This window comes from Pongo pygmaeus, chromosome 2, assembly GCF_028885625.2.
Source record: "Pongo pygmaeus isolate AG05252 chromosome 2, NHGRI_mPonPyg2-v2.0_pri, whole genome shotgun sequence".
Classification (NCBI taxonomy): Eukaryota; Metazoa; Chordata; class Mammalia; order Primates; family Hominidae; genus Pongo; species Pongo pygmaeus.
In genome coordinates, this window is record NC_085930.1 from 61,748,050 (window position 1) to 61,765,177 (window position 17,128).

Here is a 17,128-nt window from a genome sequence, read left to right on the forward strand (position 1 = left end):
AGCAATGCAGATGCTGGGGGAAGGGCATTCCAGGAAGAAGGAAGAGCAAGTGCAGGGGCCCTGAGGCATGTTGGCGGGACCTCCAGGAGGCCACTGTGGCTGGAACAGCGTGAGTGCAGGTGGGTGGGAGGGAAGCTCAGAGAGCTCGTGGGGCAGATCAGGCGAAGCCTTTGCCTTTTCCTGAGTGAGATGGGGCCATGGGAGGGTGCTGGGCAGGCAGGTGCCGTGGCCTGGCTTTGCTTTAGGAGGCCGACTCCACGCCACCACCACCTCTCTGAGGCTGGACAGAGTGGGCTCTGGGAAGCAGCCCCCTGCAATGCGGGCCCTCTCCTTTGCTGCAGGTGTGATGACCAGACGGCGGAGAAGCTCATGACTTACTTTGGTCACTTCAGCGGTGCCGACCATGCCCATACCCTGGGGGAACTGGAGGCCTGCGTTGCCATGCTGGTGGAGCAGCTGAGGACTCAGGGCTGCGGTGGGAGGACCCTGGGGACCTCTGGGGAGGAGGTCAGCAGAGCCTAGAGATCAAAGGCTGGAGCAATTCTAGAGGATCTCACAGCTGGAAGGGTCTGAGGGATTGCAGCCAAGTCTTGTGCCTCATTCCCAGATGAGTAAACCAAGGCCCAGAGGGAGGTGATTTCCTCTGGTTGCAAATTAAAGAATCCCACCTCAAATTAGCTTGATTGCAAAACAGGTATTGGAACATGGAGCTGAGAAGATGATGGTCTGGGCTTCAGGCACAGCTGGGTCCAGGGACTCAGACCAGATTGTCTCCATCTGTCTGCTGTGTTTTTCTGTAGGAGGTGGCCTCACTTTCCCCTACTTCAAAAGGGCTTACTCCATATGATGGGGGAAGGGAAGACAGGACCATTAACAGCCCTAGACTTCCATCAGCCCACCTGGGAAGCCCTCACAGGAAAATGAATCTCACTCCTAGTACATGAAATCTCAGGGAGGAACTCCGATTGGCCACCTCAGTCATGTGCCCGTCCCTGGGTCAATCCCCATGGTGGTGGGGCGGGTTCGGTGATTGGCACTGCCACCAAAGTCAGATGAAGTGGAGGAGGGGCAGTTTCCCAAAAGAAAGGGAGTGTGGTAGCAAGAAGAGGGAAAGGGAGGCCGAACATCCAACTGTCTCCATTTTAATAAGACCACTTCGCATTTCTCATTCTCTCTATTCTATAGGAACTTCTCTATTCCACAGTAGCCAAGTGTGCAATGCTGTTGAAAGTTGTCATTTCACTAAGCCCTAGCCCACTGTGCTTTTACAAACTGGTTTTGACATAGTTTTATATTTATACATCTGAAATTCTAAGTCTGTACTGCTTTTTACTTATGTATAGCCTGATGAAGTCCTAGTTCGTTAAATAACTTTTTAAAAATGATACCAGCTGACTTGTACAACCCATGAACCACACGCTCGGCGCTGATGTGCTTTGTCTTATTTTATGTTCAAAGGGCCCAATGAGGTAGGAAACAGTTTGAGAGAAGTCAAATGGGCTGGGCTGGGAGCCCATGCCGCATCCACGCCAGTGTGCCCACCTTGAACCAAGGCAGCCACACCACTCCACCCTGAGGCCAGGGGTTGAGTCACTGGGGGCAGGAGGGAGCAGAGGGGCCTGTTTGGGCTCCAGCCTCTTAGTGCATGAAATCAGAGACCAAGACAGAAGGTAGCAGGCCCTCGAGCGCTGCAGTAGATTGGGCAAAGACCAGGACTAGGCAAACATTCTGCTGAAATGTGCAAAAGGAAACAAAGTTGAAAGTCATTACAGGGCAAGCCAGTGTGGCTGCAGCTAAACCTTCCAGTGAGATTGGGTCTGCACCACCTCCAGCTTCTGGAACCCTTGCACCGAGATAGGGGCACCCCTCACTTACTCCCCAGAGAAGGCTGCTAACACCAAGTAGCACAGCATGGCGGTTGTGTGCTGGAGCCAGAGTGCTGGGATTCAAATCCTGACTCCATTTCCTATGTGACCTTGGAAAAGTTACTCAACTTTTATGTGCCTCAGTTTCCTCACCTGTGAAATGGGCATAATAATGGTACTATACACATGTATCAAACAGGTGAACACTTGTGGTGAGTGCTCAGCAAACATGCGCCAAGGCTGTCCCTGTTTCTAGCACTCTTCTGTGTTGTGCAGGTCTCCTAAATTGAAAGTTGTTTCTACATTTTCTCCACCACTGCTCTGGTTTCCTGGAGGCCTTGATCTTGCCTGCCCAGGTACCCCTCAGGAAAGTCATAGCCCTGTGGCTGGGGAGGGCACAGTGCTGCGGGACATCAGGAAATAAACTGGCAGTCACAAAGTTCTGAAGGGCATAGCCACCCCTTTTCTAAGAATATTTCAAGGAAACAGGGCTTGGAGGATCCTAAAATGAGCCGGCCTTCCAGTCACATCCCTAGAGAGCAGAGGCACTGGGCCTTCCCTCTTCCTGCCCAATCCCAGGGTGGACCCTGAGCGCCCTCAGGCACCACACTTTCCACTGCTTCTCTTTCCCTCCGTTGGTGCAAGGGGAAGGGACTGCCTCGTGCCTGGCATGCCTGCTTTAGAAGGCAGGGGCCACAAAACACTTTGTGGCTGCCTGGCATCCTAGTGTTACTGGGTACGACTGACAGTTTAGGTGGCCCCCTGGCCAAGAGTGGGCCCATGACTCAGACTGGGCCAACCAGGCCCCTCTCCTGGGGCTCTCCATGCTGGGGGATGGGGATGGCTGGAGAGGGTCTTTCTCAGCTGTGGCTCTTGGACAAGAAGCTTGGGACGCTCCCACTGTCTCAACCCTGTCCCATTCCTGAGGTTCTCCAGCTGCCAGTCCATTCTGGGATCTGCCCACTAGCCTGCCGTAAATTTCCTCTCTGTGTAAGCTAGCCAGATTGGTTTCTGCGGCTTCCCACTAAACTTAACTTGTTAAAAAGAAACAAAACCACAGAAGAGAAGGGAGAATGGAGTCCTTAGAGTAGGAAACAAAATACACAACTCTTATATCAGTCCAACCCGCTGTGTGGCTTTAGGCCACACACTCAGTTTCTCTGGGCCTCAGCACCAGCCTCGGGGAGATGGAGTAGTTGATCCTGCCACCTGGAAGGCTGAGGGAGGCCAGCAAGGTGAGCACTGAGCCCCTTCTCTCCCCAGGCAGAGTTGCAGCAGAAGATGGAAGAGAATGAGCACCTGAGACTGGAGCTGCAGATGGTTGAGACCGAGAGGGTGCGGCTCTCCCTGCTGGAGGAGAAGCTGGTGGACGTGCTGCAGCTCCTGCAGAGGCTCCGGGACCTGGTAGGCTCATAGGAGAGCTGCCACACTCAGGGAAGGGAAAGGAGCTCTTGGGAGGGAGCCCCACCTGTGTCAAGCACCAGGCTCTAGGCTCTCCTCACGGTAGACAGCTGTTATCCCATTTTACAGATGCAGAAATGGAGGCTCAGAGGAACCAACCAAAAATAGGGTTGGGGGGCTCCCCAGGTCATTTTAAGAAGCTAATAAAACTCTTGTATGTATCCTTTTCTGGTTCTGTTCTCAAAACCAGAAGAGGATAAATGAAAGAAAGACAAGAAAGGAAAATTATAAACTTACGTGACATTTAAACATGGATGCAAAATTATTAAATACAATACTAGCAAACCAAATCTGGCAGTGTTTAAAGAAATGCAACATGACCAAGTTGGACTTATCCTACAAATTCAAGGATGATTCCACATCAAAAAATCTATTACCAAAATACACCACATTGCAGATTAAAGGAGAAAGACCAGATGATCATCTCAATTGATGCAGAAAAGGAAGTCAATAAAATTCAATCTCCTTTGATTATAAAAGCCCTCAGCAAATTAAGAATGGTAGGGATCTTCCTTCACCACATAAGGGCTCTCAACCAAATACTTCATGCAGATCTCACACTGACTGGTGACGTGTTCAGAGGAATCCCCCTAAAATCAGATGTGGCCGGGCCTGGTGGTGCATGCTATGTAATCCCAGCACTTTGGGAGGCCTAGGTGGGTGGATCGCTTGAGCTCAGGAGTTCAAGACCAGCCTGGCCAATATGGTGAAACCCCCACCTCTACCAAAAAAAAAAAATTAGCTGGGCATGGTGGTGTATGCCTGAGGTCCCAGCTGCCCGGGAGGCTGAGGTGGGAGGATTGCCGAAGTCCAGGAGGCAAAAGTTGCAGTGAGCTGAGATTGTGCTGCTGCACTCCAGCCTGGGTGACAGAGTAAGACCTTATCTCAAAAAATTAATTAATTAATTAATTAAAATTAAAATCAGACTCAAGACAAGAATGGCCTGTCATCACTGTTTTCATGCAAAGCAGAGGTTCCATCCAGTGCAGCAAAAGGCAGGAGAAAGGCTATAAGGACTAGAAAGAAAGGAAGACCCAGGTCTGTGGGGCTCTGAAGTGGGCTGTGCCCTGTGCATCGGGCTGCCTGGGACCCGGAGCTGCCGAGGTCCAGCCCAATGTCCACGTCCTGGGCAAGCAGAGACCTGGCGATGGGCCCCAAGAGGCCAATCCTAGCCCAGGCAGGCAAGGGCAGTGGTTCCCAGCAGAGGCCATGGGCCATGCAGCCTCATGGTAGATGATGCAGCCCCTCCACCTCCCAGCTGGGTGGCTTTGGCAAATTTCACATTCTTTCCCAGCATTGCTTTTTCTGCTGGTTAAAATGGGCATTATAAAATAAGTTGTTGCAAAGATCAAATGAGCAAATGCATTAAAATGCTCTTAGGGTTATTTCCCAGTGTCTACCTGGGCACAGATGGTAATCCTTAGGTATGTGATCTTTGATGGCATGGATCCTGCCCACTGCCCCACTCGCCCTCCAAGAGTCTCTGGGAAGTGCAGTGTGGCCAGCCTAAGGGTAGGGGGCCAAGAAGGGATGAGGGTGGGGGGAGGAGTTTATCTGTCCCCAGGGAGCTGCCTAGAAGCCCCTAGGGGCCACCAGTTCCCATGGGCTGAACAGGGACACAGCAACCAGTCTAATCCAGCCTTGTTTCCATTTCTTTTTAAGAACATATCGAAAAGAGCCCTGGGGAAGATTTTGCTGAGCACGCTGGATGCTTTCAGGGACCCCACCCACGGTAGGAGAGCACCCCAGTCTCTCAGAGCCCAGGCAGTGGCTGGAGGGTGTCCTGAGGAGGAGACTCCAGCATGCTTCATCCTTAGCATCTTGTCTGCAAAACAATTATGTTGTTCCTGCCCTGCATGCTTTAGAAAGTTGAAGGGGCTTTTAGCAAGAGCAGAGGCACAGAAGCCCCAGGCAGAAGTGCCAGACAGAAGCCCAGTGAGGGGATGGGTGGGTGCCACCAGCAGCACTGCTGCCACATGCGGGGGAGGTGCCCCAAGGATTTTTAAACCCCTGAATCCTTACAACGGCCCTAGAAGGAATGCATTGTTATCCCCTTTCCACAGAGGAAGAGACTGAGGCACAGGGGTCAAGTGCTGGCCACGCCTGAGGCTGGGACATCTCCCTTAAGCACTCAGTAACACGGACCCGGTGTTCAGACAAAGCTCAGGGAGCAGAACAGCAGGAGTGCCAGCTTATGCCTGGTGTAACCAGGCTGAGCTCCTGCCTCACGGGGCTTCACAGGCTGACAGGGCAACCAAGAGCCCTTTGCTCGCTGTCCTCCCCAGGCACCACTGGGCAGAGCTCAGGTGCACCCACTGCCCTGAGCAGTCCCTGCCCTCGTGGAGGAGATCAGAAATTGTGTGCTCCAAGCCCCCTCTCCAGGGTCCTCAGGGGGAGGTGGTCCACAGAGCCAGGAAGCTGGGCAGGGCTGGGGAGGGACACAGTGGGTAAGGGTGGCTGGGTCTCAGGAAGGAGGGACAGTGGCTCTGTGGGTGAAGGCGAGCAGACTGATTCTGCCCTCCCTGCCTGCTGTTTCCCTCCAGAGGGGAGGCCCAGCCCTGCAGCCATCCTGGATGCCCTGCACCAAGCCTTGGCTGCCTGCCAGCTGTTGCGGAGACAGCCCTCGGCACCAGCCTCTGCAGCAGCTGCGCTCACCAACCCCCTTCTCGTCTCCTGCTGAGGTTACTGGCCCACTCTGTGGGCACCCTGCTCAGCCTGACTGCCTTTGGACCAGCCTCCGTGATCAGCCCAACCACTGACAGCTGGTCTGACCACCGTCACATCATCAGAACTTGAGTCTCTGCTGGCTCCTTCCAAGGTTGAGCCCGAGCCCAGAGCCTCCCACTGCAGTACCTGGTGGCCACCCCTTCCTTGGACTCCTCCACATTCCCTCACAGCCCCTGCATTCCTTCCACCAGAGTCCACATTAAAGCCCTGCAGTTGCTGGATCAGCCTGCACCTGATGCTGTATCTTTCCCCTGCCCTCAGGGCAGAGGTGCCCACTTTCTGACTGAGTCTGACCCCTAATCTCTTCCCCAGAGTTTCAGGATCTCCTCCCCTCCCAGTGCTGTCTCCTTCCTCCCACCAGCATGCCTGCTGCAAGGCAGACTGGGCCCAACCTTTGGGATACCTGGTCTGTAGGAAAGCACTCCACACCCCAGGAAATGTTGATGACTAGGAAAGGCTGAGGGAATTCCAAGGAAGGAACAATCACTGTAGGCTCCCTGGTGGAAGCTGGCCTTGAACCAGCTCTAGAAGACAGGTAGGATTTAGACAGGCAAAGAGAGGAGGGAAGGGCATAGAACCTAAGGTAACGGCAAGAGCAAAGGTGTGGAACCAGAGGGGGGCCCCAGGAATGCAGTGCTTGGAGCCCCTGCTCCTGAACACGCACTAACTCCTGAACTGCGAGCCCCTCCTCCTGAACTGCGTCGTGGGGTTGCAGGAAGGAGTAGGCCAAGATGCCCGGTCTCACCTAACTTAAACTGTCATTAGAGAGAAAGATCCATTGCCAAACAGTGCCATGGGGGTGAAACCAGTGCTAAATGGAGGTAAAATAAAGTGTTGTAAGAGCCCAACCAGCAGGGGTCTGTCCGAGCCTGGGAATGCCTGGGGAAACTGCAGGAGTCAGGGGAATCCAGTCTGCTCTGAACCTTGTCGGGAGGAGCAGGAGCAGAGGAGGAGGTGGAGGGAGGGTCGCAAAGATGATGGGTTTCAGGGAACCGCTGCAAACGCCTAAGCAGGGAAACACAGGCCCAGCAACTTTCAGATGGTTCCTCTGGAAATGGAATAAAAGAGACCAAGGCCAGTGGCCACCACAGAAGGGCCACCCCCACCCCTGATCCAGCCAGATGGGACAGGCCCCAGGACCCCTGGGGCCATGTGCAGAGCTGGCCCCAGGCAGGTGGTCTGAGCAGGCAGGGATGCGCCCAGCTTGCTCCTCGCATCTCCGCGGAGTCCACCGGCCCTGCACCTCAGGCTCTGCGCTGCCTGTGGGACCCAGGCCAGGCAGGCTCCCATGTGTCCCAGCTTGGTCACAGGGCCAGCTGCTCTGTGTCCTGATCATGGTGGTGGCTACATGAACCTACACATGGGTTAAAACTCATTGTGGACATATATGAGAGTTCAAAGCTCTCATATAGGTTCCTTTATCATTTTTTGGTAGTTCTATCAGTTTTTGCCTCACATATTTGCCACACTCTTATTAGGTGTATACACATTAGGGATTATTACGTCTTTTTGGAGAATTGACTTGTTTATCATTAGTCTGCTCTGTCTGAAATTATTACAGCTACTTCAGCTTCTTTTTTGTTCTTTTTTTTTGTGTGTGTGAGACAAAGTCTCACTCTGTTGCCCAGCTTGGAGTTGCAGTGGCGCCATCTCGGCTCACTGCAACCTCTGCCTCCCGGGTTCAAGCGATCCTCCCACCTCAGCCCCCCAAGTAGCTGGGACTACAGGCGCACAACACCATGCCTGCTTAATTTTTGTATTTTTAGTAGAGACAGAGTTTCCCCATGTTGTCTCACAGGGCACCTCATCACAGGGGGATTCCCACACTTTTGCGAGTTTTACCTCCAGGAGCTTTACTATGTTCTCATGGTGAAAATAGAAGAAAAAGTCCCCTCGTGCTTCTGGCAGGAACAGGGGAAAGTAACCATTTAAAAATATGCCAGGACATTCTGTGCTTTTTAGCAAAGCCTACCATCAAAAGAAACTATTTTACCAGGGCCTAACCCACTAGGGTTTTATTAGAGCCTAATCGAACTGGGGGAAGAGAAATACCCAACTCCAGTCCCTTCAGCCATCCTGTCCCACGTAAGAGAAAGAAAACCTAAGAAGTTCACAGCCCAGGGCCCAGGCTCACTAGAAGACTGAGATCTAATCATAGGACTATAGAACACATCCCTTCCCACCACACCTTCCCACCACATCACTAAAGTCCTCTTTACCTATGGGTAAAAGGTAAAAGCAGCATGCCTACCTTTTAGCAAAAAATGCAAGGCAGACTAAAAGGCAAAAAGCACAGTTTGAAGAACAGAACAAGCATCAGAATCAGACCCAGCTATATGGCAGGGATGTTGGAATCATCAGGCTATGAATTTAAAACAACTGTGATTAATATGCAAGTGCTCTCTTGGAAAAAGTCGACAAATATAAGAACAGATGGGTAATGTAATCGGAGAGGTGGAAATTCTAAGAAAGAATCAAAAAGAAATGCTAGAGCTAAAAAACACGGTAACAGAAATGAAGAATGCCTTTGATGGGCTCATTAGCAAATAGGACACAGCTGAGGAAGGAATCTCTGAGCTTGAGAATATGTCACTAGAAACTTCCAAAACTGAGAAGCAAAGAGGAAAAAAGACCAAGGAGTATGGGGGAAAGAGCAGAATATCCAAGAACTGCGGGACATCTACAAAAGCTGTAACATGCATAGTGAGAGTACCAGAAAGAGAAGAAAAAGACAAAGGAACACAAACCACGTTTAAAGTAATAATGACTTAGAATTTCCCCGAATTAATGTCAGACACAGATCCAGGAAGCTCAGAGAACACAAGTAGGTTACATGCAAAAAAGAAAAGAAAAAAAAAAAACTACACGTAAGCATCGTACATTCTGACTTCAGAAAATCAATGATAAAGAACACACCTTGAAAGAAGCCAGAGGGAAAAATAATACCTAACCTATAGAGGAACAAAGGTGAGACTTACATCAGCCTTCTTTTCAGAAGCCATGCAAACAAGAAGAGAGTGGAATGAAATAGTTAAAGTGTAGAGAGGAAAAAAAAAATACACTGAGAATTGTGTATCCTGTGAAATTATACTTCGAAAGTGAAGAAGGAATAAAGACTTTCATCAGACAAACAGAAATTTAGGGAATTTGTTGCCAGTACACCTGGCTTGCAAGAAATGTTAAAAGAAGTCCTTTGGAGAGGAGGAAAATTACACAGGTCCAAAATCTGGATCTACATAAAGAAAGGAAGAGCTTTAGAGAAGGAATAAATAAAGGTAAAATAAAAACTTTAACTTTCCTTATTATTTGATCTAAAAGACAACAGTTTGTTAAAAATATTAATAGCAATAGTGTAGGCAATTATTATAGTTGACATACAAGTGAAAGGGATGAGAGCAATGGTACAAGGGACAGGAGAGAATAACTAGGAATATTTTGTCATTATAAGGTATCTGTACCACCCATAAGCAATACAGTATTATTTGAAAGTGGGCTGGCCGGGCATGGTGGCGCACGCCTGTACTCTCAGCACTTTGGGAGGCTAAGACGGGCAGATCACTTGAGGCCAGGAGTTTGAGACCAGCCTGGACAACATGGCAAAACCCTGTCTCTACTAAAAATGCAAAAATTAAGCAAGCATGGTGTTGTGCGCCTGTAGTCCCAGCTACCTCGGGGGCTGAGGTGGGAGGATCGCTTGAACCCGGGAGGCAGAGTTTGCAGTGAGCTGAGATGGCATTGCTGCACTCCAAGCTGGGCGACAGAGGGAGACTTTGTCTTAAAAAAAAAAAAAACAAAAAAGAAAGCTGAAGTAGTTGTAATAATTTCAGACAGAGCAGACTAATGATAAACAAGTCAATTCTCCAAAAAGACGTAATAATCCCTAATGTGTATACACCTAATAAGAGTGTGGCAAATATGTGAGGCAAAAACTGATAGAACTACCAAAAAAATGAATTCACTATTTTTGTTGGAAACTTCAACAACCTCTATCAGAAAGGGACAGATGCAGATCCGGCAGGCAGAAAATCAGTAAGGACATAGTTGAACTTAAGAGCACCACGTGTCAACTGGATCTAAATGACATGGATAGAATACCCAAGAACAGCAGAATACACATTCTCCTGAAGCTCACACAGAGCCTTCACCAAGATAAACCACATTCTGGGCTATAAAACACGCTTTAACAAATTTAAAAGAATACAAATCATACGATGGGCTCAGATGACAATGGAATTAAACTGGATATCAATAATAGAAAGATAGCTAGAAAATCCCAAAATTCTCGGAGGTTAAACAACACACTTCCAAATAACAGATGGGTCAAAGAGGGACTCTTAAGAGAAATTTTAAAATACTGTGAACTAGGCTGGGTGCGGTGGCTCATGCCTATAGGCCCAGCACTTTGGGAGGTGAAGGTGGGGGGGATCACCTGAGGTCAGGAGTTCCAGACCAGCCTGGCCAACATGGTGAAACCCAGTGTCTACTAAAAATACAAAAATTAGCCAAGTGTGGTGGCGCATGTTTGCAATCCCAGCTACTCTGGAGGCTGAGGCACGAGAATCACTTGAACCCCAGAGGTGGAGGTTGCAGTGAGGAGAGATCACACCACCGCACTACAGCCTGGGCCACAGAGTGAGACCCTATACCCCCGCCACAAAAAATACTGTGAACAAAATAAAAATAAAAATACAGTGAAGCAAAATTTGTGGAATGCAGCAAAAGCACTGCTTAGAGGAAAATTTATAGCCCTGAATGCATATATTAGAAAAGAAAAAATATCTAAAATCAAGAATCTAAACTTCCACCTCATTTAACTATAAAAAGAAGGGCAAATTAACTCCGAAGTAAGCAGAAGAAAAGAAATAATAAAAATTAGATCAGAAATCAACGAAATTAAAAACATAAAATCAGAGAGAAAATCAGCAAAACCAAAAGCCAGTTCTTGGAAAATATCAGTAAAATAGATAAGCCTCTAGCCAACCTAATTAAAGAAAAAAAAAGAAGATACAAATTACTAATATCAGAAATGAAAGAGGAACATCACTACAGAGCCCACAGACATCAAAAGGATATTAAAGGAATACTATGAAGCATCTATGCCGACAAATTTGGTAATCTATGTTTAATAGATTAATTTCCTGAAAGACACAGTCTGCAAAAACTCATATAAGAAGAAACAGGCTGGGCGCGGAGGCTCACGCCCGTAATCCCAGCACTTTAGGAGGCCGAGGCGGGTGGATCACGAGGTCAGGAGATCGAGGCCATCCTGGCTAACATGGTGAAACCCCGTCTCTACTAAAAAAATACAAAAAAATTAGCTGGGCATGGTGGCGGGCGCCTGTAGTCCCAGTTACTCGGGAGGCTGAGGCAGGAGAATGGCATGAACCCGTGAGGCAGAGCTTGCAGTGAGCCGAGATCGCGCCACTGCGCTCCAGCCTGGGCGACAGAGAGAGACTCCGTCTCAAAAAAAAAAAAAAAAAAAAAAAAAAAAAAAAAAAAAGAAGAAACGGATAATCTGAATAGGCCTCTATTAAAGACTTTAATAATTAATAATCCTCCAAAACAGGAAGAACAGGCCCCGATGAGTACACCGGTGAATTCTACCTGTGAACATTAAGGAATAAATTATACTAATTCTCCACAATCTCTTGCAAGAGATAGAGAAGCAGAGGGAATGCTTTCTAACTCATTCTATGGGGCCAGCATGACCCAATACCAAAACCCGACAAGATGTTACAAGAAAAAAAAACTACAATTTGCTCCGGCGGAAGTGAGGAGCAGGCCTGGGCCCTAAGGGCCGGGCCTCCACCCCGCGCAGGTCCCCGCGGTCCGGGTCCCCCGCCCGGGGCGTCTGATGGACCGAGCAGCGCCCCCGCGGAGCACCACTTCGGAGGCCTGAGAGAGGCGACCGGGAAGGGCGTGGCCTACATCCTGGAGCCTCGCGCCTTCTCCTGCGCCGACTTCTGCAGGGCCTCCGGCTGCCCGAGCCGCCCTGCGCTGCTCCCGCGCCTGCACCCGAGGCTGGGGCAGCCGCGGCGCTGGGTGACGCCGGAGGGGGCGCCCGACTTGGACCAACTGCGGCGGACCCGGGAGCCAGGGTCCAGGAATACAGCTCGAACCCCAAGAATACAACCCGAACCTCAAGAGAACGTGCCCCTCAGAGACTGCAGCGGCTGCTGAGAGGAGCACATCCAGGGCGGCTACTGCCCCAAGGGGTCGTCACCTCTGGGACTGGCATCCATTCAGGGGCCCTCGGCAAGGGACGTGTCCGCCCGGTCGTTCGCCTCCCGGCCCAGGGAGCGCTGGACGTGGACGCCCCTCGCCTGGTCTACGCGGGGCCTGCGGGCAGCTGGACCTGGTTCCGCGCCCACGCCTTCCGCTCCTCCAGCTGGTCCCGCAGGGCCGGCGGACAAGAGAAGTGGCTCCTCGTCCCCAGGTGCGCGAGGAGGCCCTGGGGACTCCCGCGGCTGCCTGCCCGACGGCCAGACCTCCCTGGCACTCCCGACGCGCCTGCACCCGCGACTCCGGCTCGCGGCCTGCCCTGGAGCTCACGCGCAAGGTGGGCGAGATGGTGCTGATGCCAGTGTGGGGCACCACCGGGTTCACAACCTGCTAAGGCCGAGGTACGCCCCGGCAACCCAGGCCCGGAGCTACAGTGTGCGCCCGCCTTCGACCATGGGCCCTCCGTGCTCTCGCACCGCGACTTCCAGAGAACCGGCAGCGACAGCCGGGAGGAAGGGAGGCCGCCTCCAGCTCCAGGGCCCCTCCGGAAAGAAAAACCGCCCTCCAACCCCCGTGGACTGCAGACCCCACCTCTCCAGTGAGGCCAGGACATCTGAGCAATGGGTGTCTGGGTTGCCTGCTCTGGAGGCCCCTCTGTGCGGCCAGCTTCGTCCCTTCGTCCCAGGCGGTCACCTCCAGCTCTGTCCCGTGGGCTCAGGGAGGACTTGGGCACGGTGCTACGGACCCACGCCGGCCTGTGCTGCACTGGGCGTGCCCACCAGGACCTTGAGGCAAGGGTGGACTGGCTGGTCCTCTGGGCGGTTGGCTGCAGAGCCAGCGGCCTGGGCCTTGGTTCCTCATGGTCCCCGACAGGGCTGGGCCCTGCTGCCGCTGAGCAGGGGCTGGCAAAGAGCCTGCTCCACTGCCACCTCCCCGCCTGCAGGGAAGCCTGGCACATCCTCTGCCTCCTGGCCTCTCCTCACTGAATCCTCTGCCTGGGCGTGGAGGGGCTATGCCTGCTGTTTGTTGTACTCACTGCATACAGTAGGTGCTGCATAAGTCCCTGCAGGAGGAGGAAACGCACGAGTCTGTCCTCCCCTGCCCAGCTTCTGCAGGGCTTTTATGGCGCATCAGAGAGGCCTTGTTTGCCGCGTGGCCAAGTCTTCCAAGGATGCTGTTCTCAGGACTGCAGATTCAAGTCTCTGGTCCCACAGCATGCTGGGCAGGACTGAGGTGTGCACCAGGCTGCCCTCCACTCCCCATCCTGGGACCCCATCAAGGTATGGGCAGGCGAGCAGCACTGGGACGTGTGGTGGGGCCATGGGCTCTCAAGTGGCCCCATCCACAGCTCTGCGAGTCCTCCCTCCTGCAGGGGACATCCCAGACCTCTACCGCTATCTGGATCCACAAGATGTAGGGGCTGGGATTCTGCCAGCCCCACCCTCTCCACCCAAACTCCACGCATTTTTTTAGCTGCCCCTGGGTGGCAGTCCTCACCCCTGCAGAAGAGGATGCATTCAAATCTACAGGAGTAGCACATGCCACATGCTGTGTGTCCCACCTGCCCAGTGACGTCCAGTGGGGCTGGCTGCTCCCAGCTGGGATGGAAGCCCCCAGGAAGACAGAGATTTCTGTCTGCTCTGTTCAGTGAATTATGTTAAGTGCCTGGAAAAGTGACTGTACACAGGAAAAAAAAAAACTAGACTAACATCTCTCATGAATATAGATGCAAAATGCTCAACAAAATATTAGCAACTCAAATCCAACAATGTATAGAAAGAAGTAAACACCATGACCAAGTGAGATTTATCCGAGATATGCAGCACTAGTCCAATACTTGAAAATCAAGCAACCCATCACATCTACAGGCTAAAGAAGAAAAATCGCATGATCACATCAATAAATGCAGAAAAAAGCACATGACAAAATCCAACATCCATTCAAGGTAAAAACTCCCAGCAAACTAGGACAATAGAGAAACTTCCTCAACTTCATAAAGAACATCCACAAAAAAACCCCACAGCTAACAATACTTGGAATAATGAGGAACTAGATGCTTTCTCAATAAGATCAGGGACAAGGCAAGGCTGTCCTCTCTCACCATTTCTTTTTCAGCATCATACTGGAAGTCCTAGCTAATGCAATAAGATAAGAAAAGGAAATAAAAGGTATAAAGATTTTCTACATAGATGACCATATCATCAGCAAAGTTGCAGAAAATCCAAAAGAATCAACAACATGTTACTGAAACTAATTAGCAACTATACCAAAGTTGTAGGATACAGGGTTAATACACAAAAGCCAATCACCTTTTTTTCTTTTTTTTTTTTTTTTTTTGAGATGGAGTCTCACTCTGTCGCCCAGGCTGGAGTGCAGTGGCGTGATCTTGGCTCACTGCAACCTTGGCCTCCTGGGTTCATACCATTCTCCTGCCTCAGCCTCCCGAGTAACTGGGACTACAGGCGCCCGTCACCACGCCCAGCTAATTTTTTTTTTTTTTGTATTTTTAGTAGAGACGTTAGCCAGGATGGTCTCGATCTCCTGACCTCATGATCCGCCCGCCTTGGCCTTCCAAAGTGCTGGGATTACAGGCGTGAGCCACTGCGCCCGACCAAGCCAATCACTTTTCTATATACCAACAATGAACAAGTGGAATTTGAAATTCAAAATACAATACCATTTACATTAACATCTCCAAATACAAAATACTTAAGTATAAATATTTTAAAATATATGTATAAGCTCTATGTGAGGAAAGCTACAAAACTGTTATGAAAGAAATCAAAGAACGAAATAGATGGAGAGAGATTCCATGTTTAAGAACAAGAAGACTCAATATTGTCAAGATCTCAGTTCTTCCCAACTTGATCTACAGAACAAATGCTATCCTGATCGAAATTCCAGCAAGTTACTTTCTGGATATTAACAAACTGATTCTAAAGTTTATATGGAGAAGCAAAAGACCCAAAATAGCCAACACAATATTGAAGGAGGAGAACAAAGTTGGAGGACTGACACGACCCAACCTCAAAGCTTATGCTAAATCTACAGTAATCAAGACAGTGTGGTATTGGTAAAAGAATAGACAAATAGATCAATGGAACAGAATAGAGAGCCCAGAAATATACCCATAGAAATATAGTCAACCGATGTTTTTACAGTGGAGCAAAGGAAATGCAATGGAGAAAAATTATTTTAAATGAATGATGCTAGAAGAACTGGACATCCAAATGGAAAAAAAAAAACTTAGATACAGACCTTACACTCTTAGGAAGAATTAACCCAAGGCCAGGCACAGTGGCTCACGCCTATAATCTCCGCACTTTGGGAGGCTGAGGCGAGTGGATGACCTGAGGTCAGGAGTTCGAGATCAGCCTCGCCAACATGGTGAAACCCCGTCTCTACTAAAAATACAAAAATTAGCCAGGCGTGGTGGTGGGGACCTATAATCCCAGCTACTCGGGAGGCTGAGGCAGGAGAATCGCTTGAACTCAGAGCAGGGCAGGGGGCAGGGCAGGTGGAGGTTGCAGTGAGCTGAGATCACATCACTTCATACCAGCCTGGGTGACACAGCAAAACTCCATCTCAAAAAAAAAAAAAAAAAGAAATGAGCTACCAAGCCATGAAAAGACATGTAGGAACCTTAAATGCATATTACTAAGTGAAAGAATTTAATCTTTAAAGGCTAAATATTATATGATCCTAACTGTATGACATTCTGGAAAAGGCAAAACTATGGAGACAGTAAAAGGATCAGTGGTTGCCAGGGATTAGGAGATGGGGAAGGATGAACGAGGGGGCACAGAAGATTTTTAAGGGCAATGACAGTATTCTATATGATACCATAACAGTAGATATGTGTCATTAGACATTTGTCTCGACCCATAGAATGTCTGACTCCAAGAGTGGGCCCTCAGAAACTATGGACATTGGGCAATAATGACATGTCCTTGTAGTTTCATCAGTAATAACATATGCCCCATTCTACTGGGGATGTTACTGATATGGAAGGCTGTGCATGTTGGGGGGCAGGGTGTTTATAGGAACTGACTTTCCACTCAATTGTTGCTGTGAACCTAAAATAAAGCCTATTTAAAAAGAAAAAAAAGAAAGAACTAGAGAATGGATAGAGGCAGCCTCTTAGCTGTCTCTGCACAGAGTCAGCCTAGTGTTGGGGCATCCTGGACCCTCTGAATGTCGCTGGTTTGCAGCCTGGATGGCCTTCCCTTTTGCCCAGTGGGGAGAGGCTGAGACTTCTGTAATTTCAACACCTTGGTGTTGGCTGTGACTGAGCACCTGCCTGATGCCCTGCCCTGGCCCACGGTCAGCCTGCCGCTGTCAGCTCAGCATGAGCCTCAGAGTTCATGAGGGCCTCAGAGGACCAGGGGGCTTCCCTGGAGGAAAACCCAGATCAGGAGACCAAAGGCAGCATCAACATTTGTGACTCACAGAGACCAGGCATGGGGCTTCTCCCACATCCACGTTTTACTGCTGGGGACACTGATGAGGACTCGTGCTCACAGCCACACAGCGCAATAGCAGAGCCAGGACTCAGAGCTCAGCCCGGCCCACCCAAGCCCACACTTGAAACCACTCAACAAGGCTGCACCATGATCAGCAGGCAGGGCCTGTACTGAGTGCCAAGCCCTGAGGCCACGGGAGGAGAGGGGTAAGAGGGTGCAATTTCACAGAAAGATGGAGGTATGCCTTTGTCCACTGAGCTGAAGCCTGAGACGATGTCTCGAGGGAGCAAAATGGTAGCACCCAGGGAGCTGCAACCATGGGAAACATGGGGTTTCCTTTGGCCAGAAACAGAGTAAGCCAACAATTCCTGAGAAACCTTCACCAAAAAA

The 17,128-nt window shown here is 50.1% G+C and overlaps 1 protein-coding gene across 2 annotated transcripts in view; it reads left to right on the forward strand.

Moving 5' to 3' along the window:
- Positions 1–6,901, forward strand: part of EFCC1 (EF-hand and coiled-coil domain containing 1) — a 40,806-nt gene extending 33,905 nt beyond the window's left edge. For both annotated transcript variants that reach the window (XM_054482149.2, XM_054482150.2), the window contains exons 5-8: positions 342–507; positions 3,129–3,269; positions 4,989–5,058; positions 5,870–6,901. In XM_054482149.2, the coding sequence (XP_054338124.1) occupies positions 342–507; positions 3,129–3,269; positions 4,989–5,058; positions 5,870–6,006 (514 nt within the window). In that variant the 3' untranslated portion in view covers positions 6,007–6,901. The remainder of the gene's footprint in view (positions 1–341; positions 508–3,128; positions 3,270–4,988; positions 5,059–5,869) is intronic.
- Positions 6,902–17,128: the final 10,227 nt, after the last annotated feature.